The following is a 24522-nucleotide window of genomic DNA, read 5'->3' as shown; positions in this document are numbered from 1 at the left end:
AGGATTTGGGGTTGCTAAAAATAAGGTACAGGTATCTTTTAGATAGTCACCCATAAATCTTTGCCAGCATTGTTATTGGTCTCTATAGGAATTTGCATCTCTACTAGGCATAGTTCAAAGGGTACATTGAGATTGAGACCTGAGTGTCTTCCTCTGGAAATTTTGGTAGACATTTATAGATTTTTTTGTTTTTTTCTTAGAAAACACTATTGTTGGTCTGGAGACTGTTTACATTTAGCTTTTAGGTTCTCGTGGTAAGTAACATTTTGCTCTCTTCTCAGTCATATAGTTCACAGAGTTCAGCCCTTGTTCTGAGTATTTGTTGTAGGCAGAATTCTAAGATGGTCTCAAGATTCTGCTCTCTCATGCACTGTACAGTCTCCTCCCCTTAAGTGTGGGTGGGACCTGTCAATCCCATGGGGTAGTCACTCACTTGTTTAGGCTATGTTATGTAGCAAAGATGATGGTATAGTCATTCATATGATTACATTGCATTAAACAAGATTCCTTCCCATAGTAGCAGACTGGAAAGAGATTCTAGTGCTGGCTTTGAAGAAATAAACTACTTGTTGTAAGAGGGCCATGTGGCTGGGACCTGAGAGTGGCCTCTAAGAGCTAAGAGCTAAAAGCAGCCAGCAAGAAAACAGGGACCCGAGTTTTACAACTGCGAGGAACTAAATTCTTCCAACAGCCTGAAGACACTTGGAAAAGGACTCTGAGCTCCAGATGAGAATACAGCCTGGCCCAAACGCTGATTTGAGTCTAGTGAGACCCTGAGCAGAGAACCCAGTTTCACTGTGTCCAGACTTCTGATTAACAGAAACTAGGAAATAATAAGTAGGTGTTTTAAGCCCTAAGTCTCCAGCAATTTCTTATGCAGCAATAGAATACTAATACAATAGCAATGATGATAACATATTTTCAGGATGAGTATGCTTTTCCTTGTGTGTTCCAAACCACAGCAATCCCAGAGCTTCTTTGGCATTCTTCACATTTATGGTCCAAGCATAACATATGATTCAACGCTGAAGGATCAAGGGAATAGGTTTTAGTTTATGTTCTGTGAAGGTATTTTGTATCTGGTTTACCCACATTTGTTCTCAGCTCCCACTATGTGACTGAAATAAAATATCTAAATATTGTACAACCGGAGAATGACTGTGCCATTTGCTTATAACACCACCAGGAGAAACTAGTTAACCTTTAACAACTTATCTTTATTTAATTTGCACACTCCTACTTTCTTCCTTATTTTAAAAGCCAATGTTTTTCACTGGACCTACTCTCTCTAAGAAAAGGCTGCTTCTCCAGATAAGTCTGACTCCTATGTTGTACACACTGCAGCCATGGGAAAAAGGCCACAGTTTTCAGAAAGATGATCTATATTTGGGCATGGCTGTGATTCAGCTTGACATCAGCACATACTTAACCAGAACCGACCTTCCTCAATGCCGGAGCAGAAATCTAGCTACATGTTCTAATTCGAAGTCAATAAAGTGCTCTTTGACCAAAAATATCTTTCCTGATGGCCTTGTCAGTTTACATGAAAATCCAACATTATTCACTCCCGTCCTAAAGAAAGAATCCAACAATCTGACCAGGAATATGAGTTATAGTTCACCAGGGTCATCTACCAAGGACTATCCAAATATTTTTTATATTTTTGGTTTATTATTAGAATACAAAGTACATATCTCTGTTTTAATATATTAAATATTTTAATCATAGTATCCAGGCAATTCATATGGGGAGTTTTTTCCTGTGTTCTTGAGAAGGTATCCATGAAGTAAGGAATGATCACATGTAGCCTTAGGGCCAAAGGTAAAGAAGGCATTGAAGACCCCCAAAATGAGATAACATGTGTAAAACTGCTAGCACAGTACATGGCATATAATGTGCTCATAGATGTAGTTAAATATATGAATGAATGAATGAATGAATGAATAAACTAAATACACACACACACACGTAAACAAATATCAGTGATATAGGTAAAGAGATAATCCTTAAGCGCCATTGGTCATTAGCACTTTGTCTCTCGTATTTTATCATATTAGGATAACCAATTTTTTTTTTTTTAATTTTTTGTTTATTGCGGTAACGTTGGTTTATAACATTGTAAAAATTTCAGGTGTACATCATTGTACTTCTATTTCTGCATGGACTACATCATGTTCACCACCAAAATACTAATTACAACCCATCACCACACACATGTACCAAATTATCCCTTTCACCCTCCTCCCTCCCCCCTTCCCCTCTGGTAACCACCAATCCAATCTCTGTCCCTATGTGTTTGTTTATTGTTGTTATTATCCACTACTTAATGAAGGAAATCATACGGTATTTGACCTTCTCCCTCTGACTTATTTCACTTTGCATTATACCCTCAATGTCCATCCATGTTGTCACAAATGGCTGGATTTCGTCGTTTCTTATGGCTGAGTAGTATTCCATTGTGTATATATACCACAGCTTCTTTATCCATTCGTCCCTTGATGGGCACTTAGGTTGCTTCCAAGTCTTGGCTATCGTGAATAAGGCTGCAATGAACACAGGGGTGCATGTACCTTTACAAATTGGTGTTTTCAAGTTCTTTGGATAAATACCCAACAGTGGAATAGCTGGATCATATGGTAGTTCTATCGTTGATTTTTTGAGGAATCTCCATACTGTTTTCCATAGTGGCTGCACCAGTTTGCACTCCCACCAGCAGTGTATGAGAGTTCCCTTCTCTCCACATCCTCTCCAACACATGTTGTTTCCTGTCTTCTTAATTATAGCCATTCTGACGGGCGTGAGGTGATATCTCATTGTAGTTTTGATTTGCATTTCCCTGATAGTTAGTGATTTTGAACATCTTTTCATGTGTCTGTTGGCCATCTGTATATCTTCTTTGGAGAAATGTCTGTTCAGGTCTTTTGCCCATTTTTTAATTGGGTTGGTAGTTTTTTTGTTGTTGAGATGCATGAGTTCTTTATATATTTTGGAGATTAAGCCCTTATCAGATGTATGGTTTGCAAATATCTTCTCCCATGGTTAGGTTGTCTTTTCGTTTTGTTGATGGTTTCCTTTGCTGTGCAGAAGCTTTTTAGTTTGATGTAGTCCCATTTGTTTATTTTTTCTATTGTTTCTCTTGCCCGGTCAGATGTGGTGTTTGAAAAGATGTTACTAAGACCGATGTCGAAGAGCGTACTGCCTATGTTTTCTTCTAGAACTTTCACAGTTTCAGGTCTTACATTCAAGTCTTTAATCCATTTGGAGTTAATTTTTGTGTATGGTGTAAGGTAAGGGTCTACTTTCATTTTTTTGCATATGGCTATCCAGTTTTCCCAACACCATTTGTTGAAGAGACTTTCTTTTCCCCAATCTATGTTCTTGGCTCCTTTGTCAAAGATTAGCTGTCCATAGATGTGTGGGTTTATTTCTGGGCTTTCGATTCTATTCCATTGATCTGTGTGTCTGTTTTTGTGCCAGTACCATGCTGTTTTGGTTACTATAGCTTTGTAGTAAATTTTGAAATCAGGGAGTGTGATACCTCCAGCTTTGTTCTTTTTTCTCAGGATTCCTTTAGCTATTCGGGGTCTTCTGCTGTTCCATATAAATTTTAGGATTCTTTGTTCTATTTCTGTGAAAAATGTTGTTGGAACTTTGATAGGGATTGCATTGAATCTATAGATGGCTTTAGGAAGTATGGACATCTTAACTATGTTAATTCTTCCAATCCAAGAGCACGGAATATCTTTCCATTTCTTTGTGTCTTCTTCAATTTCTTTCAGAAATGTTTTATAGTTTTCGATTGTACAGCTCTTTCACCTCTTTGGTTAAGTTTATTCCTAGGTATTTAATTCTTTTTGTTGCAATTGTAAATGGGATGGTATTCTTAATTTCTCTTTCTGCTACTTCGTTGTTGGTGTACAGAAATGCAACTGATTTTTGTATGTTGATTTTGTATCCTGCAACTTTACCATATTTGTTTATTACTTCTAAAAGTTTTCTGGTGGATTCTTTAGGGTTTTCTATATGTAAAATCATGTCATCTGCAAATAGTGACAGTTTCACTTCTTCCTTTCCAATTTGGATCCCTTTTATTTCTTTCTCTTGCCTGATTGCTCTGGCTAGGACTTCCAATACTATGTTAAATAGGAGTGGTGACAGTGGGCATCCTTGTCTGGTTCCTGTTCTTAGAGGGATAGGTTTCAGTTTTTCACCATTGAGGATGATATTAGCTGTGGGTTTCTCATATATGGTCTTTATTATGTTGAGATACTTTCCTTCTATACCCATTTTATTCAGAGTTTTTATCATAAATGGATGCTGGATCTTGTCAAATGCTTTCTCTGCGTCTATTGAGATGATCATGTGATTTTTGTTCTTCATTTTATTAATGTGGTGTATTACGTTGATTGATTTGCGAATGTTAAACCATCCCTGCATACCTGGAATAAATCCCACTTGATCATGGTGTATAATCTTTTTAACGTATTGTTGTATGCGATTTGCTAGTATTTTGTTGAGAATTTTCGCATCGATGTTCATCAGTGATATTGGCCTGTAATTTTCTTTTTTTGTGTTGTCCTTGTCTGGTTTTGGTATCAGGGTAATGTCGGCTTCGTAGAATGAGTTAGGGAGCTTCCCCCCCTCCTCAAATTTGGAAGAGTTTGAGAAGGATAGGTATTAAGTCTTCTTTGAATGTTTGGTAGAATTCACCAGGGAAGCCGTCTGGTCCTGGACTTTTATTTTTGGGGAGGTTTTTGATTACTGTTTCGATCTCCTTACTGGTGATTGGTCTATTCAAATTCTCTACTTCTTCTTGATCCAGTTTTGGAAGGTTGTATGATTCTAAGAATTTGTCCATTTCTTCCAGATTGTCGAATTGGTTGGCATATAGTTTTTCATAGTATTCTCTTATAATCTTTTGTATTTCTGAGGTGTCTGTTGTAACCTCTCCTCTTTCATTTCTGATTTTACTTATTTGTGCCTTCTCTCTTTTTTTCTTGGTGAGTCTAGCTAAAGGTTTGTCTATTTTGTTGATCTTTTCAAAGAACCACCTCTTGGTTTTATTAATTTTTTCTATTGTTTTTTTGGTCTCCATTTCATTTATTTCTGCTCTGATTTTTATTATTTCCCTTCTTCTACTGATTTTGGGCTTTGTTTGTTCTTCTTTTTCCAGTTCCTTTAGGTGCATTGTTAGATTGTTTATTTGAGATTTTTCTTGTTTGTTGAGATAGGCCTGTATCGCTATAAACTTCCCTCTTAGAACCGCTTTTGCTGTATCCCATAAATTCTGGCATGACTTATTTTCATTTTCATTTGTCTCCAGGTATTTTTTGATTTCTTCTTTGATTTCTTCGTTAACCCAGTCGTTGTTCAGTAGCATTTTGTTTAATCTCCACGTATTTGTGGCTTTTCTGATTTTCTTCCTATAGTTGATTTCTAGTTTCATACCGTTGTGGTCAGAAAAGATGCTTGGTATTATTTCAATCTTCTTAAATTTATGGAGACTTGTTTTGTGGCCTAATATGTGATCAATCCTGGAGAATGTCCCATGTGCATTTGAAAAGAACGTGTATTCTTCGGTTTTTGGATGGAATGCTCTGTATATATCTCCTAGGTCCATCTGTTCTAGTGTGTCGTTTAAGGCCAATGTTTCCTTATTGATCTTCTGTTTGGATGATCTATCCATTGGTGTAAGTGGAGTGTTAAAGTCCCCTACTATTATTGTGTTACTGTCTATTTCTGTTTTTATGTCTGTTAATAATTGCTTTATATATTTAGGTGCACCTACATTGGGTGCGTAGATATTTACAAGTGTTATATCCTCTTGTTGGATTTTTCCCTTGATCATTATGTAATGCCCTTCTTTGTCTCTTTTTACAGTTTTTGTTTTAAAGTCTATTTTGTCTGATATGAGTACTGCTACCCCAGCTTTCTTTTCATTGCCATTTGCGTGGAGTATCTTTTTCCATCCCTTCACTTTCAGTTTGTGAGTGTCTTTAGGTCTGAAGTGTGTCTCTTGTATGCAGCATATATATGGGTCTTGTTTTTTTATCCAGTCAGCCACCCTATGCCTTTTAATTGGAGCATTTAGTCCATTGACGTTTAAAGTAGCTATTGATAAGTATGTACTTACTGCCATTTTTTAACTTTTTTTTTTTTTTCCCTCAGTGTTTAGTAGTCCTTCTCTGTTCTTTACTTCTTCTATACAGAATTGATGGTCACTTTAGTTTGACCTCTGTCTGAAAGCTGTACTCTTTAACTCCCCTCCTCCCTCCTTTTATGTTTTTTATATCATATCTAACCTCTTTTTTGTGCATTTGTGTCCATTACGTTCTAATCGTGGAAATAGATAATTTTTCCTATTTGTGGTCTTCTCTTTTCCCCTTAAATCAGTCCCTTTAACATTTCTTGTAACACTGGTTTCTTGGTGACAAACTCCTTTAATTTTTGCTTATCTGGGAAAATTTTGATCTCTCCTTCCATTTTGAACGATAACCTTGCTGGGTAGAGTATTCTTGGCTGTAAGTTTTTTCCTTTTAGCACTTTAAATATATCGTGCCTTTCTCTTCTAGCCTGTAAGGTTTCTGCTGAGAAGTCAGCTGATAGCCTTATGGGGTTTCCTTTGTAAGTAACTTGACATTCTCTTGCGGCTTTTAGGATTCTCTCTTTATCTTTAATTCTGGACATTTTGATTATGATGTGTCTTGGTGTGGGCCTCTTTGGGTTTATCTTGTTTGGGGCTCTCTGTGCCTCCTGTACCTGGATGTCTGTTTCCTTCCTTAGGTTAGGGAAGTTTTCATCTATTATTTCTTGAAATAAATTCTCTGCCCCCTTGTCTCGCTCTTCTCCTTCTGGGACACCTATAACACGGATGTTAGTGCGCTTGATGTTGTCCCAGAGGTCCCTTAGACTGTCCTCAGTCTTTTGAATTCTTTTCTCTTTTACCTGTTCACCTTGGGTAATTTCTTCTAGTCTTTCTTCCAGCTCACAGATCCGTTCTTCTGTATCCTCTACTCTGCTTTTGAGTCCCTCTAGTGAATTTTTCATTTCCAGTATTGTATTCTTCATTTCTGATTGGTTCTTTTTTATATCTTCCATTTCTTTGTTGACATTCTCACTGAGTTCATCTATTCTTCTCCCCAGATCAGTGAGCATCCTTAACACTCTTAGTTTGAACTCTCTGTCGGGTAGATTGCTCATTTCTGTTTCACTTAGTTCCTTTTCTGGGGTTTTGTCCTGTTCCCTTACTTGGAATGTATTCTTTTGCCTCCTCATTTTGCCTCTTTCCCTGTGCTTGTGTCTACGTATTAGGTAGGTCAGCTACGTCTCCTGCTCTTTGATAGGTGACCTTATGTAAGTGATGCCTTAGGAGGCTTCCAGTATGCTTCCCTCAGTTCTCAATGTTCCAGGGGTGGCCCCTATGTGGGCTACGTGTGTCCTTCTATTGTGGCCTGTTAGCTCTCCCTATAGGCGCCCAGGGAGGCTGAGTTATGCTCCTGGCCAGCTGTTGTAATGCTCAGCTGCTTGTAGTTGTTGTGGGCCCTTCAGTCTCTTTATCAGGTGTGGGGAGCCCCAGCACAGTTGGCTGTAAGTTCTAATACCACATTTGTGTTGCAGTATTTCTTTTAAGTGAGTAGGCCCCCAGTGTGGCAGGTTGTTAGGCTCAGGGCCTTACAATTGCTGTAAACCTCTAGCCTATTAGGTCTCTTGTCAACTCTCTGAGGATTGCAGCTGGGCGGGGCTGCCCTCAGGCACAGGAGCACCCAATTGTTTCAGGCTTTGGAACGTGGGGCAAACCTCCTATGTGGGTCTTTGAGAAGCACAAGTCTTCTGCAGCTGACAAGCCCTGTTGCCCACAGGTCCACACACACAGTCAACACAGTCCTGCCCCATGTGAGCGCCCCGACCTCCCCAAGCGGACCCAGTCTCTCCAAGGCGGGAGCCCCACACACTCCGCCACCACCCCACACTCTCCACCCGCTCCTTGTGCACACCCTGCCCAGCTCAAGTCAGCTCAGTTGCCAGGCTGCAGAGCATCCAGTCACCAATCTATGCAGGCCCACACGTTGCCTGAGGGCTTGTTGTTGGGTGGGGCCAGTCTCTAGGGTGGGCTGCCTGCCCTGGCTGAGCTGGATTAAATCGGTGCTCTAGCTGGTGGAGCAGACCCTGGGCTAGCAGGTCTCAGGGAGAACTCCAATGGCGTCTGTGTCAGCACGCTCACACCAGGCCACAACAATGGCCGCCGCCAATGTCCCAGTCCCCGGAGAGGTCTCACCCCTCACCGAGATGCACTCAGGGCCTATTAGGTGAGTCTCTTGTCACCGAAGCACTGTGCACCTTTCTTTCTGGTGATTTGAGGATGCTTTCTGGAACGGGTGAGTTTGTGCCCTGGCCCTTTAAGAGCCAGTTTTAGTTTCTTTGTGAACCGGGTTTTCTGGGGGTGCTACTCAATGCCTTAGTAGCAGCAAAGTCAGATATTATGCCACTGGTCTCGATTGTGCTGGGTCCACAAAATGCCCACAGCGGGGGCGCTCCCCGGCTCAGGGCCCCGCGTCTCCAGGGAGGCTGCGTACCTGTGAGCTGCTCCCGGCGGCCGTGACGCTGGCGGCTTGTGAAGGCGGCGTTTTTCCTCTCCAGAAGGGAGTCTCTGCCTCTTCTACCCCAGTTAGGATTGTCCGTTGCTGCAGGAGTTCCTCTCATCCAGTTTTCAGTTCTGTCTCAGGGGTAATTTTTCCACGAGTAGTTGTAAATTGGCTGTGTCCACGGGAGGAGGTGAGTTCAGAGTCTGCCTACGCCGCCATCTTGACTCCGCCCCCAGGATAACCAATTTTTTAAACTAAAAGTTTTGGAGAATGAATTCTACATGGATCAGAAGGAAGATGGGGCAGCAAAAGTCTGCAACAACCAGTGTGGCGTTGAGAAGGGCATGAGGAAGAATACTTGGGAGTTAGAGGCAGTGGGAGGAAATTAGTTGCCTAATAGGGAAAATGGGATATAGAAAACAGAAAAAGCTGCACCTCAAAGATAAAATTCACTTAATTTATAGCTATAAATCAAGAAAAACACCTGATATTCTCACATCTCTATTGTAGCCTTGTATCCCATTTGGAGAGAAGAGCTAAGATGTGGTGTTGATCTCTTACAGAAAATGTTAATGTGACTGTTAAAAATCCTGTTAATATGTGAAGTGATTTAAAATCTTTATTTAGACCTAGGCCCACAGTAAAAAAAGGGCTTGTAAAGACCAACAAGAATATGTTCAAATGACATGATTTAAAATTGTGCTGGCATCCCAGAGACTGTGTTCCTGGCATCTCTTTTGAAATTGGTGGTCATATGTGAGCTAATAAGATCTGACATCTGGATAGTAGCAGAATTTCAGAATAACCAAGTACTGAGATATAACTGTCTCTTCAAATCCAGGTTGTTCACTTCCAGGTTGATGAAATACAAGCTTATGACAAGTTCATCCTTTTCAAATCCATCTATTTTAGTATGAATTCTGTCTTCTGTGAAACCTCTTTTCTCTTTGACGTGGACACATTACCACCTTTCAGTCTTACTTCTCCTGTCTTTTGGATTGATTTCAGCTCGTGTATGTTTCCAGATAAACCCAACTTACAAATGACCCATACCTAAAAATGACAATCTCTGCTTTGCCAACTTTGGCCTGTTGACACTGGGGGAAAAAAAAGGCCAAAACGTAGAGATTTTTTTTAATGTGTAGTCTTGAGAGAAAAAGAAAGGAAGCTCTTTGAAAGCAGGTGCAATATAGGGATGCTGAGCTTGAAGCAAACTATTGAGCAAGGCTAACATATCTCTGGGATGAGCATCGTTTTTGTTGTGCCTCGGTCTCACGCTCCCTCTCCCTCCTCTGTTTCATGGCGGGAGAGCTGGAGGTAGTTGTCTTTCTGCAGACTAAGTCTAGTGTCAGGCTCTAGTACCAATCCCAAACTTGGAACAGATGAAAAGAGGTTGAACATCACATTCTCATAATCAGCATCATCACTTTTGCTATTGGTCTTACTTAAGCCTTGTGGTCTGGTTTACTTTTGCTGTATTGTAGAAACCTACTCCTAATCAGTTTACTCCACTTGTAGTAGTTAAATTCCCTATCTAACTGCCTAGGCTTATGTTTTTGTCTCAGTCACTTGCCTAATTTTCAATTTTCATATCTTCTTGTATTAGTCCTGTTTGTAGAGATTGGAGTCCAGACTCTAAATGTGTCTGGCAGATGGGGTTAGTTGCCAATGAAAGAGCTCTCAGTGTCGCCAATTTTCTTGGACTGTTGGCTATTGCATTTATGCTATTTATCTTTGACTGTGTTCTTTTCAAGTATTGGGGCACACTCCACACCATGTTGGACTTCCCTGGTTGCTAATCTCAGACCTGAATTTCTACAACATTGTTTAACACGATAAGAGCATTGTCGTTGGAATAAGTCTTACTTAGGCTTGAATTTTGACTACCACTTACTTACACTGTGCTGAATTATTTAACTTCCCTAAACTTCATTTATGTCATATAAAATTGGGATAATATCACCTGCTTTATAGAATTCTTATAAGGATTAAATGAGGTAATGAATGTAAAGTTCTAATTGTAGTAGTTGGCATGTATTAAATGATCATAAATATTACTTTTATGATTATGATTTGGAAGCTTGTGTTTATTCTGCTTACTGCTGTCCTCAAATATTTTGCCTATTTTCATCCCTTTTATCTAGTATCTGCTCCACTTCCCAGCAGAGAAGCATATTTCCAAGTCCCAGATTTTTTAGTTCAGTTGGTCCTTAAAATGGGCCCTGCTCTGAGATATAATACTCATTCCTCCAAAAATCTTTCTTTACTCCTACTAGCTGAAATTTTACTTTATTAGATTTTTTCCTTATTTTATTATTTTTATTTTTTTATATTATTAGACTGCTAATTAGAGATTCAGTTATGTTGACAATCGTATTCCCCAAATATTAAAAAACCTCTGGCAGGGAAAGTTGACCATCAATCACTGACATATTAGCACATAGTGGTAGGCAGAATAGTGCCTCCCCCAAAGATGTACATGTCCTAATTTTCACAGCCTGTGAATATGTACCTCATATGGCTCATATGGCAAATAAGGACTTTGAAGATGTGATTAAATTAGCAACCTTAAGATGGGGAGATTATCCTGGATTAGCCAGGTGGGCCCAGTCTAATCGCATGAGTCCTGAAAAGCAGAGAACCTTTCCAGGCTGTGGTTGGCGACAGAAGTGAGGACATGAGAAGCGACAGAGAAATGCTACATTGCTGGCTTGAAGATGGATGAATGGGTCTATGAGCTAAGGAATGTAGGTGGGCTCAAGAGGCTGGCGAGGTGAGGAAATGGACTTTCCCCGAGATCCTCCAGAAAAACATGCAGCCCTGAGACACCTTGATTTTAGCTCAGAGAGACCCATGTCAGACTCCTGAGCTACAGAAATACAAGAATAAATATAGCTACATTATATTTCATATAAGAAGCAATATAAATTTGTGTTGTTTTTAAGATGCCAAGTTTGTGGTAATTTGCTGCAGCAGTAATAGAAAACTATACACTTCAGTTAGTTTCCCACCCAACATTCATTACAGTGTTCACAGTAGCCCATAATGTTTTTTTGTAGAGGAAATTGTTCGCAATTCCAAATAATTGACTTGGAGCAATTTATAATCTGGTGGGCTGTCTGTATTAGGCTGGCCTCTGAGTCAGACAGATGGGTTTGAATCTTGTCTCCACTTACTAGCAGGAGACTTGGGCAAGTTTCTCATACATTCCAAGACTCTCTTCCCTTCTTCATAAAGGAGGAGTAATGAAATCTATCCCCTTGGTAATTGTGAGGAGTAAATGAGATAACATATCATATCTCCAAAATTATGGTGATTATTATATTAATGTGAATATGGAAAATTTAGTCCTTTTGTTTCTAGTATTTATTGGGTGTTTTGGGGAGGGAATGAATAAATTATCTATAGGCAAAAAATCCATTTGTGTTTAATAATTTTATAATTCATATCATAATCTTTCCAAGATCTATTTAAGGTGATATTTTTGTTCAAAGAAAAAATGTCACTAAAGTCACTTATAAGCAATAAAAATCAGGACCAGCCCGGTGGTGTAGTGGTTAAGTGTGCGCGTTCCGCTTCAGTGGCCCGGGGGTTAAGGTTCGGATTCCGGGTGCATACTGACACACCACTTGTCAAGCCATGCTGTGGCTTCATCCCATATAAAGTAGAGGAAGGTGGGCATGAGGAAGATAGCCCAGGGCCAATCTTCCTCAGCAAAAAGAGGAGGATTGGCAATGGATGTTAGCTCAGGGCTAACCTTCCTCAGAAAAAAAAAAGAAAAAAAGAAATAAAAATCTAGGGGGCTGGCCCAGTGGCATATTGGTTAAGTTTGTGCATTCTGCTTTTGCAACCCGGGGTTCGCAGGTTCACATCCTAGATGCAGACCTACACACTGCTCATCAAGCCACGCTATGGTAGCATCCCACATATAAAGTAGAGGAAGATTGGCACAGATGTTAGTTCAGGGCCAATCTTCCTCACATAAAAAAAAAAAAGAAAGGAAGAAAAAGAAATAAAAATCTGGGAGACAATAGAAAAATGAATATAAGATGTGGAGGTAAGCATATAGAAATAGAGGGAAGGATTGAACTCTGACTCTATAGTAAGGGAATATAAATTTTTAAATTTTTGCACTGGACTTCATTTTGAATTTATTTTTACAGCTAGCCATTCATGATGTAAATATATGGAAATATATTAGCTAAACCTGATTTTAGGATGCACAAATATACATTCATGTCTTAACACTAGGAATGTTTTGGACAGCAGTCTAAGTATAACCACAGTCTGCTGACTGGTCTCTCCTTGTGGATGTTATAAATATTGAACCAAATATGCACAGAAATCTCCTGAATGTGTTGGAGCTACTCATGTGCATGTGCCTTTTTCCACTTAATTTTCAGATGTGATTTTATCAAGCTGAATACTAGAGACACATCACTTTATCATCCTAAATGGATGAAATAACAAATGAGTATATCTTCCCATGGTTAGCTCATTGCAGCATTTTGACACCAAACATTGATTGATGAACAAGTTCCCTTCAGTTCTAATGAAAAAGTAAACATGTGCATGGAAAGGAGGGAGATGTTTATCCTAATCATGATTTCAGATGAGCGTTATTTGTACCTAGAGCTAATGCTGAACTCTTGATGTCCGACTCGATTCTTTGTCACTTCCAGCTGAGTTCTGTGCGTTGTCTGTGACTCACCTTTTTCTCACATGCCTGTGGAAAGGAAGGAGGAGGGGTAGTGACATATAGGCACCTGGGGTGGGGCTGGCCTTGAGAAGAAGGTCCAAGCTCTATCTTCCTCTGCCAGAACCAGTTTCTATCACTGAGGGCCACAACACCTCCAGGAAGGGACCTCTGATTGACTGGTTTGTGGATTGATTTGTATGTCTGAAAATCCATCTGTCAAAAAATATTACTGAGCACTGACTTTGTGCCAGACATTGTTTTAGGAACTGGAGAAAAAGAAGTGAGTAATATAAGTGAGGATTCTAAGCTTTCAGGAGAGACTCACGTCTTCCCAGAGCACATTGCAATACCCACAAGCAACAAATGAGGGCAGTCTTGAGTAAAATACAACTCACTGTCCAATATTAGTAAGGTAGGTCAGAGGTAAGAGCTTTAAGATTTAACTGGCCTTAAAGGCTAGGCATGATTTCTATCCAGATACTCAAATGTCCAAATGTTATGTTTTTGCTGTTGTGAAAACACAATTTTATACTACTGGCACTTAAGACTCTTAATCAGCAAAACCCTTAATGCTACAGTGATATTTCTGTGTACTGTTTATACTATGAAGACCTGAAATATGTAACTTCTGCCTCAATCCACCCTACCCCCTTCAACTCATTCTTTTCTAAATCAGAAACTCAGTATTTTTCTTCCATAAAACATAGGAAGAAAACTTTCTGGGGTCCATTTTGACAATATGTACCACAAGTCATAAAAATGTGCATACATTTTGATCTATCAGTTGGATATTTCTATAATTTATTTCAAGGAAATATCAGTCTAAGAGATTAAGAAAGATGTATGTTTTTTATCAAAAACGAAGGAGGAGCAGGAGAAAAGTGCCCCTTTAATTTGTTTATTAGTTGAATCTTCAGTTCAGAAAACCAAAAAATGGATATTTTAAGAAAATTTCTGATAAGTTTTAGTGTTTATCCAGCAATGACTGAAATTGCCAATTGGGATTTTGTGGTAGATGACAAAATTTCTCAGTGTACACACAATGTGATTTTTTTGGCAGTAGGCATTCGAATTGAATTTTGCCATATAAGTTTTCTAATGTTACCTTCTAATTCCATTTGCAATTCCCTTCAAAGGAAAAGGGATGATATTACCTGTTGAAGGAAAGAGTTTAAGATATTAATACTTAACACTATTTATAAGGACAACTTTTAACTAATGAATAATGCAGTTATTCTTTGCTGAACTTTTTTGTGGAAACAGGTATGGCTAGAAAGGAATGACAATACTGTTAACTGAAGTTCAGATTTAATAAAGTGATAGGCTGTCTAAGCAAATTATTTAAAACTGTATCTCTGCTTTTTTTTTTTTTTGATTGTTTTGAATTGTCTAACTTATTTCAATAAAATATTTTTTTATTGAATCCCCAAATGGGGTGAAATATTTAGAAAAGCATTGTTAATAGTGTTAACGGTTTTAAATATAGTAGAATATCAATAAGCAGTGCAAAGTTTAAAAGAACAGCATAAAAATGAAGGACTCCTTAAGAAATCATCTCCATTTCCTGCTTTAGTGATGGAGAATAAAGTATTGCACTTTATGATTCTACATAAAATAATGTAACCAACAGTAACATACAGGCACACAATTTAATATTTATTATATGCATTTAATATACATTGTTTCTCAACAGCTATATGTTTGCTATGTGGTACAATCTTAAAAATTTTCTGATTCATTGTTTGTAAAACAAAAACCTTAACAAAACTCATCAAAAACTCACAAACTGATCAGAAAAGTTTTTTGGAAGACTAGAAAAAATACTTTTATTGTCTTAATCACATTCCAGATCAGAGACATGAGACTTGGAACCTAAATGCAATGCCTGATCCTGGATTTCATCCTGTGGATAAAAAGAGCTACAAAGGACATTACTCTGAGCATTGATGAAATTTTAATATGGACTGTTCATTAAAAAATATTGTATCAACACTAAATTTCCCAACTTTGATAATTGCAATATGGTTTTGTATGAGACTGCTTTTTTCTTAGGACATATAAACTGAAGTATTTATGGGTGAAGGGACACAGTATCTCTAACTTACTCTCAAATGGCTCAGAAAAAATAGTATACATATAAATTTATAAACATCTATCTATCAAGAGAATATGAATGATAAAGTAAATGCTGTAGAATGTAAATAATTAGTGAATTGGGGTAAAGAATATATGGGATTTCTTTGTACTATTCTTGCAGCTTTTCCATACATTTCAAATTATAGCAGAGTTAAAAGCTACAAAAATCTACTTTTCAGAACATTATCTATGTTTTAAGTCAGAGGTCTGAAATTTTTCAATTGTTGTAGTGTTGGTGAGTTAATTAGGTCTTTGGGATTTGGAGCAAAAATTCACTTTGTTATTCATTGCTATCAACAGGGACATGGTTTTAAAATATTTATATTTTTATTATAAAAATATTACATATTCATTAAAGAAACTTTGGAATGTATAGAAAAGTGGAATTTAGAAAGCCATTTGGAAGCCTATTGGTCACTTAATTCTTTAATTTTGTGGTTTTTATATAAAGGTCTATATACATGATCTTTCTACAAATTTGGTATCATATTCATTTTAAATATCATACATAGTTTTCCTGAACATAATTTTAGTAATTACATAGAATTCCATTGAGTAAATGTACTGTGGTTTACTTACCCATTCTAAAGTTTATATTTTTACCAGTTTATGTAAATATAAAACTATTGTTATATTAAAAATGTCCAGAGGTTTTGTGTTTTTCTGATGTCAATGTAGTAAAATTAAGATAAGCAAATGGGTTAACATACTGTTCCCAAATTGTCACAATTTATCTCAACAGGCCCATATTTACAAGTGAACATTTTAGATTCCTCAGACATCCTGTGATGCTACTATAACCTTCTCTCAACATCCTTCTCTATATTTTTGCTCAAAGCAGCATACTTGATCATCCATATAATAAACTGAAAAGCTGCTATTGTCAAAGCTAATAGCTCTTCATATTTGTCATTTGTCTTCAGGAAGTATTTGTTTTATCTGAAAGTTCCAAATATCATCTTCATTTTCAAGCTTTAGCAAAGCAGATTGGGATTCTGTGCATGGAGGATGTTTCAAGTTGCTCAGAACTGAAATTTCCAAACCAAATTATCATCCAAGATGATTTCTAAACAGATTTTCCCATAGGTTCCAAAGATACCTGTAATAACTTATATTCTTAACATATTTTTCTAGTTTGTATCTAGCATCTTGAAGAATACCCTTTTTAATAAATTCTTAGGCATAAATGGTTTGAGAGCGTGAAGAAAGATTTATTGGGTTGAATGTTATTTTCAACAGTACATTTCTGTTACAGATAAGTTAATTTATTCTTTTGGGGGAGCACTTTCGTCATTAGCAATTATTTGCTGAGTATCCAATCTGTATAAAATAGTATGTTCAGTGCTGAGTGTGTAAAGAGGTATCTAAATCATGGCCCTTGTCCTCTAGGAACTTGAAATTTTAAACCATCATAATCTTAAGGTTCCATTCAGTAGATTAACAAGAAGCCTATTGCTATCATTTACTAGTAGTATGATTTTTTCCTATCTGCATATATTCCCTTGTCCTAAAGGGACAGAGAACTTCAGCATAAATTCATAAAATATTTTTGGAACTAGAAGATTATTTAATCGTACTTTGTGTCCTATAGGAAACACTGAATGTAGAAAGCTCTATCCTTAATTTTAGCTTTTTTGAGCTTTACAAATCAGATCTCTGACTTTCTGTTTTACTTTTTCTCCATTTTACCGCTTTGTGTCCCTTATACAACCTCATGATTTTTCATAGTCAAATAAAGTTAATTATTAAAGAGGAAGTTTCTCATGATCGCACTTTGCTATTTGACATTTTTGAGTTGATCTTGTGATACTGTTGAGCACAGAGAATAAAATGTGATCATAATTTGTTTTCTAACAAATTGCCTTTGTCCATGAATATTGAAACATTCATCTAACCAACATAATTTAGTATTACTTATATCAGGAAATGTAGAATGGTTGGAGTTATGTCCATTGGTCTATTCTTAGAGAGCTCACAGTTTTTTTGGGTAACATCTAGATCTGTGGAACTCTAGCAGTAAGCAGAGTAAATAAAGGTAGTCACAAGGACTTGGAGCCTCAGGAAGAGGAGGAAACAGAAACGGAGTGGATCAGTTATGAAACATCCTCTGTGTTGTTGTGGATCTCTGGATAATGGGAGAATAATGGGGCAGGGTAGGTGCATTTAACTCCAGCTTTGGACAGCAGGAAAGGACTATTCAACAAAACTGCATGAGATTCTTGTGTTCCTGAATTCTTCCTCCTATTCTCTCATTCAGTAGTTTGTATCTAGAAAAGTAACTCAGTCTCCCCGGTAAATCAGAATTGGGGTACATTGCGATCACTATGAAAGAATGGGCCATAATTAGGAAAGACAGATGAGCAACAAAATTAGCTTAGTGAAAGAAATGTATATCTTTCTATCATAATGCAGAAATGATATCTAAGTCTGATTTAGGCATAAGATTTTCCAGTAAGAGAAAGAAGGAAAGAAGAAAGCCTACTTTTTTGTTAATTATAGAAATTTAATACACATAAAATAAGTTTCAGAAAGAATGTACTCCATTTTTAATTGCAGAAGAAAATTTTTTATTTTCTTTCTTTCTTTTTTTTTTTTTTAATCCTAAAATGTCTTACGGAGAGGAAGCAAATAACTCATCTTAAACCCAAATGTCAGGAATGTTGCAGAATGTCTTACAGGGCTTTGACAGTACTCTACAAATATCAGTTGTTGATTTTGGCAAAATCTGCGAAGAAAAACTGTTTTGCCATTCTTTTGCTAACATGAAATTAAGATTGTTCCTTTGGTGATGGTTTAAGGTTATTGGGCCTCCAGATCTTAAAAACCCTGATTTCAGTAGTTTAATCAACCTAGCTTTTTAAAGTATCTCACCATGCTGCCGTTTGATTACAATATTCATAACAAAAAGTGAACTGGAGAGGGTTCTATCTTTAAATGCAATAGTTTAAACTAGGAGTAATGCATTGCATCTCTACCATCTTTAACAGATTGATTGAGACATAGTATTATAAAGGAAAGAAAAGGACCACAGGCAAGAATAAACCACTTCTGCAAAGTAAATTGCTTTGTGAATGTACAAAAAAGTATTTAACAACATAATTAGAGTCATCTGTGTGACCTACCAGGTCCCAGGCTTGTTCATCTCTCTATGTCCAGCTGTGGTTAGCATGTGGTTCAAATCTGGGGGGCACCATTCAAATTGTATTCTGAGTTGTGCCAGAAACAGCTGATTTGGGAACTTAGAAGCTCTCAGAAAGTTTTTGTGTGTCCTGCATCACCTACTCTTGACCCGCCTTGGGTTTTAGCTGCTATGATAGCTACTGGGCCTGCTGTCAGTATCTCACCTCAAGTGCCCACAGAATTTCTTTCCTTTTCTGCCTCAAGGCTTTCTCTGAAGCCGTGTAAGCTTGCTCAGCCCTTGTCCAGGAGTGTGGAGAAACTGAAGTCCCCCTGGAACAACTATCAACCAATGGGATTGCAAGTTGCCATGTAAATGCTCCAGCCTCCCATCCTTTGGAGAAACAAATTGTTTGCAGTTTTTAGCGCGCTCCCAGGAAGATTGAGCCCATATTGCCTACAGTGATATCCAACTCATTAATGTACTTTTTGTTGCCTTTTCTTTCTTCCGTTCACTCTAGCTCATCCTTCCCTCCTTTTTTTGGGAATCACCTCCCAAATTAGTTACCTATATCCAGGTTCTTATCTCAGGCTCTGCTTTTGGGGGACCCAAACCAAGATGGCAGCTTTAGCTCTTTAATTGTGGTAAGTCGCATTTAAATCCAGAGAAAATGTTTGTTGGTTGGTTGCTTGCTTTTCTGTTAAAGCTTTTTGCATTTGCAGTTATGGAAAGAAATAATGCAATACTCTTTGAAAATATGAGTCAGAGCCAAGCACACTTTTGTGTGATTAAGGATTTTCATTGGCATTAATATTGGCTCTTGGAGTCTTCTCTATCTTCACTCGTTCTTTTGGTGATCTGATCCAGTCTCTAAATGCTATCTAAATGCCCATAACCTTCATATCTTTATCTTCAGTTCAGACCTTTCTTCCAAACTCCGGACTTACATATCGATGCCTACTTGATATCATTACATGGGCCTCTATTAGACATCCTCAAACTGAAATGTCAAGTTTGAACTTATGATCTTCTCCAAAAACTTCTCCATATTCATTCTTCTCCACCTTGGTTGATAGTAACTTCATCCTTCCACTTGTTCATTTCAACACCTGGGAGTCATCCTTGGCTCTTATCTTTCTCATTCCATAGTCGACTCATCAGAAATTCCTGTCAACTCCACCTTCAAATTATACCTAAATCCAGCCATTTTTTACTGTTACACTGTGGTCCCAGCTACCATCAAGTCTCACATGGATTACTGCAATAGCTTCTCACTAATCTCCCTGCATCCACCCTTATCCCCTACAGTATATTCTCTACTCAACCAAAGTAATCCTTTAATAGCATAAGGCATATCATGTCACTCCCCTACTCAAAACCCTGCCATGGCTCTCTGTTTTACTGAGGGTAGACTCCAAGTCCCTACACTGGCCCACAGTGCCCTTTAGGATCTGGCCCTTGTTACTTCTCTGACTTCATCTTCCACTACACTGCCCCACACTCAATCTGCTCTAGCAACACTAACCTCTTTGTACATCCTCACATATGCCAGGTATGCTCCCACCTTTGTACTGGCTGTCTCCTCTGCCTGGAATTCTCTTCACTTACAAGTCAGAATGGCTTTTTCTTTACTAATTTAACTTTTGTTGTGGCTCTGTTTGTGGTAGGTTTGTTTGAGGAATGTTTGCACTTATTAGGAATCTCTGTCCTTTATTGCCAGATGGCCAGTGTCTATAAAACCAGTACTTTTTAATATTTTGTCCATTTTTTCGTTGTTTCTAATGGGAAGGTAGACTCAATCCCTGTTCCTCCATCTTGGCCAGAAGGGGAAACCCTAACCTCTGTCTCCCAAATCTGATCTTAGAGCCCCTGCCATTTTTGTCACCCTCATAGGACCATCTGAATCCTTGACAGCTGTCTTTCTCTTATTCAGTACAGTGACCCTTTCTGACTTCACTTACATGACTATCCAGTTTGTAGTAAAGTGTTAATTAATACATTGTTTTCTTAGTATCCTAGGCTTTCATACTTCATAGTGTTTGACTTGTGTGCGCTATCGTTCCTCAAGTTTGTGTCCATATTAGCCACCTGTTTTTCATCGCTTCACATGTACTTGGGCCTACCTCTTACGTTAGCCATTCTATGACTATTTACTGAAAGCTTTGAACAGCTTTGCATAAGTACAGTTGTATTATGCCTTTCCTCAGACCAGAACCTCAGACCACACTTCTAAGTTTCTGTTCTGCTGCAGGCACCACTGAAGTCATGACATAGAGTGCAGGAACCTGCTCTGGCTAATATATTACCCAGAAATGTACCAGAGTTAATGATTCTGGAGGCCACCCTTGATCAATGAGTAAGGTTGATGATGGAGAAATGTTTCCCTCTTTAATCCCTTAAATTGATTAAGACTCAGGAGGTCCCTGGAGGAATGAGCACCAGGTACTCTGAGGGAGTGAAGGCTGCAGCTCCATTACACAGCCTTGTGTTGGCTTTCTCTCCTTCCCTGTAACGCCATCTTCACAATCCTCTCTCTTTATTCTCTCTCCTCAACTGCTCTATCCTTCCCATTTGTTTCTATGCTACTGATAATTGTAGAAAATCAAAAAACTATCTTGACTAGTCTCCTAGTAAATCATACCATCTTACTCTAACTTTTTAGGGATTCTTTTTCTGCCAAGTGACTAACTAGTCATTTTGTATTATATTGCTGCCTTAATCTTTCATGTCTTCCCTTTCAAAACTGGGCTTCATTCTCAGCACATATTCTTACCTGAGTTGTTGAGAAGTAAAAGATTTATGAGATTGGCTTCCACATTTTCTTTCTTCTCTACTTCAAAATGGTTCCTCCTCTCTATAAAAAACACTTTTTAAAAAAATCTTTAACCCACCTCCACTTCTTTCGAGTGTTAGAAGAAGAGATGTCAGTTGTTCTTAGAGTTAATTTCTCCAGTTATGCTCTTGATTGCATCCAGTACTAACTTCTCAAGTCCTTTCCTTACCAGTCTTCCCATATCTTTTCTTGATTTCCACTGCTTCCCTTTGCTGACTACAGCTATGTTCGGATCTCACCTGTAATAGAAGAAAACGAAACACAAAACCAAAATCTTTTTTTCCTCACCATCATTCCTATTAACCATGAGCTTTCCTTGCTTTTTTTCATTAAATGGAACATTTATTGAAATAATATTCTATGTTATGACATATTTATTTCTTAAGCCCTGACAACTAATTTGAATCTCTACCACTCTTTGGAAAGTACTGTCTTAAAAGTCAATAAAGGAAAAATAATCCTTAAACTTCATAGCCCTTCCTCAGTCATGTTCTAGCATGTTCCAGTAAATCCCAGTTTTCTTTAACGACATTATAAAAACTTCTACCTGTCTGGCTTCTTCCTCTTTTTGCTCCCTAGTCATTATTATCTACACCCAGAGCTCTCTGTAGGTTCTTTCTCTGACAGAAACTTCCTTGTTTTTGAACAGTAATACTGTTCTTTAAGGCACCAATGGATTCCTGATTCCTCTTTGTGTCTCCTGTATTCGGAGAAGAAGAGAAAGCCAGGCACTGTGATTTATATACATTATTTCACTTAATCCCCATAGCAGTTCACATTGCATTCATAAGTAAACTAAGGCCCAAGTGGTCAAGTGAGTTGTCTAGTGTCTCAGAGCTGTCTAGGGATGGGAACCATATCTGCCAGACACTAAATTCATCCACTTTCACTGTGTAACAGAGTGATGACTCTTAAACAGCAATATATCCTGAATCACTGAAGAAATATTAATTATGTTTGCTATTGTATTTAGTAAGGAAGGAAAGCAGAAAAATACATTTTAGAAAGATTGTGAATCTGCAACAAGAGTTGAAAGTAATAAAGACTTTCTGTTAAACTTTGTGTTATTAAAATGCTGTTAACCAGAGCAACCTCTTTCCAAAATTCCTCAGTCAATCAAGGTTGTATTATATACTGAACTGTGTGGTTGTATTATATACTAGACTGGTTATATATTCACTAATGGCTTTCATGTTGAGGTCAGAGTTGGAAATAGGTCTTTTTTAGTATATGTTATTAATTGGATATTTGTCAGTGCTAAACTCAACTCAACAATTAAAGAGAATCTTTACCTGTTGGACTTCAGAGGTAAGTTAAATTTGATAACTGAGACAGAAGAATCTAAAATTAAAGGGAGGATCAATAGCAGCAGTTAGTTAATAGTGTGGAAGTGTCCTATGGGTATGCAAAGTGGGAAATTACATGATAGCCTGTAAGTATGGATGGGCAAAGGATGCACCATCATTAGGCAATTGCACACTGAACAACTGTAGATTAAGTACCATTTTATCCAATTTAGACCTAATGAACTTGGTAGATGAGATCCCTGCTGAATTAAGGAGCAATCAAAGCCTCATTTTGGATTCTGTGCCATCTAGGTCAAGAAGTTCCAAAAGTGTTATATATATTTACTTGGTAGGGGAAAGACACGACTGTCTTATCCTTCCTTCTGGTTGATTCTTTAACAAATATTTATGAAATATGATTTGTGCCATAGGGAGTATCGGTTGGTGAGTGATAGATAATGATGTAAAAGACTTATAAAATTCTTCCCTGCTTTTGAGGAGTTGTATTTCCATTTTTGCTAATTTTTATCATTTACTCTGAATGACAATTTTTTTAAATCAAAGGGATAAGAAGAATTTTGTTTGAGTCTAAAGGCAAAGTAACTCTCTCCCCTGCCAAGAAGATTGACAAAAGGTCTTTAATAAAAAGGAAAAGGAATGAAGAGGTGGGGATGTATTTTGACTCTGTATTCAGTCTCACCTATCTCAGAGGTGCAATGACACTGTGATTTTATTTGGAACTTTCAGGAAGGGGTCCGGATCACCATTTTGCAGGAGGTGCAAAAGATGTGTCAGAAGAAGCCCACGTCTGCCTACCCTGCAGGGAGGGCTGCTCCTACTGTGCTGATGACAGCCCCTGCTTTGTCCAGGAGGATAAGTATTTGCGACTTGCTATCATCTCCTTCCAAGCCCTGTGTATGCTGCTCGACTTCGTTAGCATGCTGGTGGTCTACCACTTTCGCAAAGCAAAGGTAAACCCAGGTACCCTGGTTATGATCCTCCTTTTTATTATGAAGTGACCTCTTTTTTTAAGCAAATAGAGTTTTCCAAATCTCAGTTGCTTCTCTATTAAGCAGAAGTCTTTCTATAATATGATTGGACTTGAGTATGAAAGTTATGTTCTTTAGCGTCCTAGGAGAAATTGAGATTAAAAATATGAGACTTTGTTATAACATTTTCCTCTATAGAATGTTTCTCCCTATTTAGCCTAGAGCTTGAGTACTTCATTGCCTTAAAGGACTGTCTTTTATATCATCTCTTTGGTCTCTAGAAGAACTTATTCTGCCCATTCAATATATTGTAAATTTTTTCATATCTAGAAAGCTTTGTGATGGTTGTTATGTTTCATTTTTATTTCTCTTAGCCATATTTGAAGATGGTAAATGGACTCCATTATTTTTGAGCATGTTATATTTTGAAGAATGAATTTATTCATGACCTTATATTTGGTCTTACAGTAGTATCCCAGGATAATAGTGATCCTGCAAAGAGCTTATGTGGCTTTTGAGAGAGCGTATCCTTTGGGTCTGTTCTGAGAAATCAGAGTGGTATAAGCATTTGTATGCTTCTCAGTCAGGGGTAGACGAAATGCTAAAATGTTCAGGGCAAAGCTTTCTGGGGAGCTGCCTCCAGCTGGTCACCCAATTAGTTATATGTAGCCAGTATTGTGTCAGAATTTGGGGTTCTGTTGCTTTTGGAAACTTATTTGTGCCACTGGAAAGAAAACAAAGCCTAAAGTTTCTACCTTTTCTAAATTCAAATGACCCTTCATGTTAGCAAAGTTGTGCAGATTGGTTTCCATTACAGAGCTCATTGCAAGTATAAAGTGTTCCCATTAGAAATTTAAAAAAGAAAACAACTCTCTGTGA

General features: G+C 37.8%; 1 protein-coding gene across 1 annotated transcript in view; it reads left to right on the top strand.

Moving 5' to 3' along the window:
- GPR158 (G protein-coupled receptor 158) overlaps positions 1-24522 on the top strand; it is a 385607-nt gene that overhangs the window by 202963 nt on the left and 158122 nt on the right. Inside the window, exon 5 of the mRNA XM_004425290.3 lies at positions 23402-23625. Within this exon, the coding sequence (XP_004425347.2) occupies positions 23402-23625 (224 nt within the window). The remainder of the gene's footprint in view (positions 1-23401; positions 23626-24522) is intronic.

Source organism: Ceratotherium simum, chromosome 32, assembly GCF_057802395.1.
Source record: "Ceratotherium simum simum isolate JZ-2026a chromosome 32, ASM5780239v1, whole genome shotgun sequence".
Classification (NCBI taxonomy): Eukaryota; Metazoa; Chordata; class Mammalia; order Perissodactyla; family Rhinocerotidae; genus Ceratotherium; species Ceratotherium simum.
Note: the sequence above shows the minus strand (reverse complement) of the source record. Positions and strands in the feature narration are given on the sequence as shown.